At 33.6% G+C, this 1,544-nt stretch overlaps 1 protein-coding gene across 1 annotated transcript; it reads left to right on the top strand.

Annotated features, from left to right (window-relative positions):
* The first annotated feature begins 211 nt into the window (after positions 1-211).
* LOC127136311 (F-box/kelch-repeat protein At3g06240-like) lies at positions 212-1,237 on the top strand. The gene has a single exon (XM_051062889.1). It carries the CDS (start codon positions 212-214, stop codon positions 1,235-1,237), a length of 1,026 nt encoding a protein of 341 aa, XP_050918846.1.
* Positions 1,238-1,544: the final 307 nt, after the last annotated feature.

The following is a 1,544-nucleotide window of genomic DNA, read 5'->3' as shown; positions in this document are numbered from 1 at the left end:
CAAGCAAACGTCGTCAATGGATTGGAACATGAACAAGCACAAGCACATGAGTGTGGTTGCAGGGACGAATGAAAAGGTAAAGTTAAGAAAAGAACTACACATACATGAAGATGTTGCGATTTCCATTCTATTAAAATTGTGTATTAAATCTTTGAGGAGATTTGAATGTGTTTGTAAATCATGGTCCCTCTTATTTGATAATCCTAATTTCATGACTTTGTACCGCAATGTTTTCTTAACAAAGGAACATCCTTATTATGATCATACATATCTTCTTCTACATGGGGTGTTTACTCCTCCGGAAGTTCCCTATGAAGATGAAATATTTGAATTGTATTCTGTTTGTGGGGATAGGTATGAGAGTAAGGTTAAATTAGAGTGGCCAAGGGTGAAATATGATCAACCAATATCTGTATATACTCTTTTTAAACAAAATGAGTATAATTATGTTCCTAATTTTAACATTTTAGGTTTAGGTAGTGTTAATGGGACCCTTTGTCTACTCCCACCATTCCTACAGAAAACCCTTGTACTATGGAATCCATCTATTAATGACTTTAAGGTCGTTCGACCTAGGTTTGTTAATGATGATCATTTTGCTCATATTCATCTTGGGTTTGGTTATGACCGTCACACAGACGACTATAAAGTGATATGTCATGGACAAATATTTAGTAGGAAAAATATTTGGGAGATATATAGTCTAAGAACTAACTCTTGGAGATTACTCAATCTTAATATGCATCACGCTTTTATGGACAAACAGCAATTGTACATGGATGGACTCTCTCATTGGATGTGCATAGGTGAAACACCTTTCGAAAAATATCTGTTGTCATTTGACTGGAGCAATGAAGTTTTCATTACGACATCGGTACCCTCAGACATTGATGACAACTTTGTGCCATTAGTAAGGAAACACTTTGTGTTATTGAAGGGCTCTATTGCTTTGATCTCAAATTTCGAAGAGACGGCTACTTTTCACATTTCAGTTTTGGGAGAAATTAGTATAAAGGAATCATGGACTAAAATGTTTATTATAGGGCCCATCCCTTGCCTTAGGTATCCTATTGGAGAGGGAAAGAAGGGTGATATGATGTTCGTTAAAGAAGATGGTGGACTGGTTTCGGTCAACTTAAATACCCAAACGGCTGAGGAACTTGGTTTTAAAACAAAAAGATTTTGTAAGATACTAAATCTTAAAGAAAACCTTATTCCGTTTGAAGGGGAAGAGTAATTAATATCTGTTTTCGTCCGAGTAGTAAGAATTTCAATTGCAGATATATTTCTTAATTATTATCAAGAAGTTTCTCATTTGTTTTGAAGGTTTATAGTTAGTATAATCATCTATATATATATATATATATATGCTAATGATAGGTTTAAAAAGTTATGATTTATTCAAAGATATTCACCCAGTTATAGCAAACTGTATCCACCCAAATGAATATTTTTTAATAAGAATACATTGAAATGTTGAGCTTCATGTCATGTCTGATTTACATTTTCCCACTGCATCATAAAGTTGTCTGTTTATTAAGTTA

The sequence above is a fragment of the Lathyrus oleraceus genome, chromosome 4, assembly GCF_024323335.1.
Source record: "Lathyrus oleraceus cultivar Zhongwan6 chromosome 4, CAAS_Psat_ZW6_1.0, whole genome shotgun sequence".
Classification (NCBI taxonomy): Eukaryota; Viridiplantae; Streptophyta; class Magnoliopsida; order Fabales; family Fabaceae; genus Lathyrus; species Lathyrus oleraceus.
The sequence above is the reverse complement of the archived record's forward strand: the minus strand, read 5'-3'. Positions and strand labels throughout refer to the sequence as shown.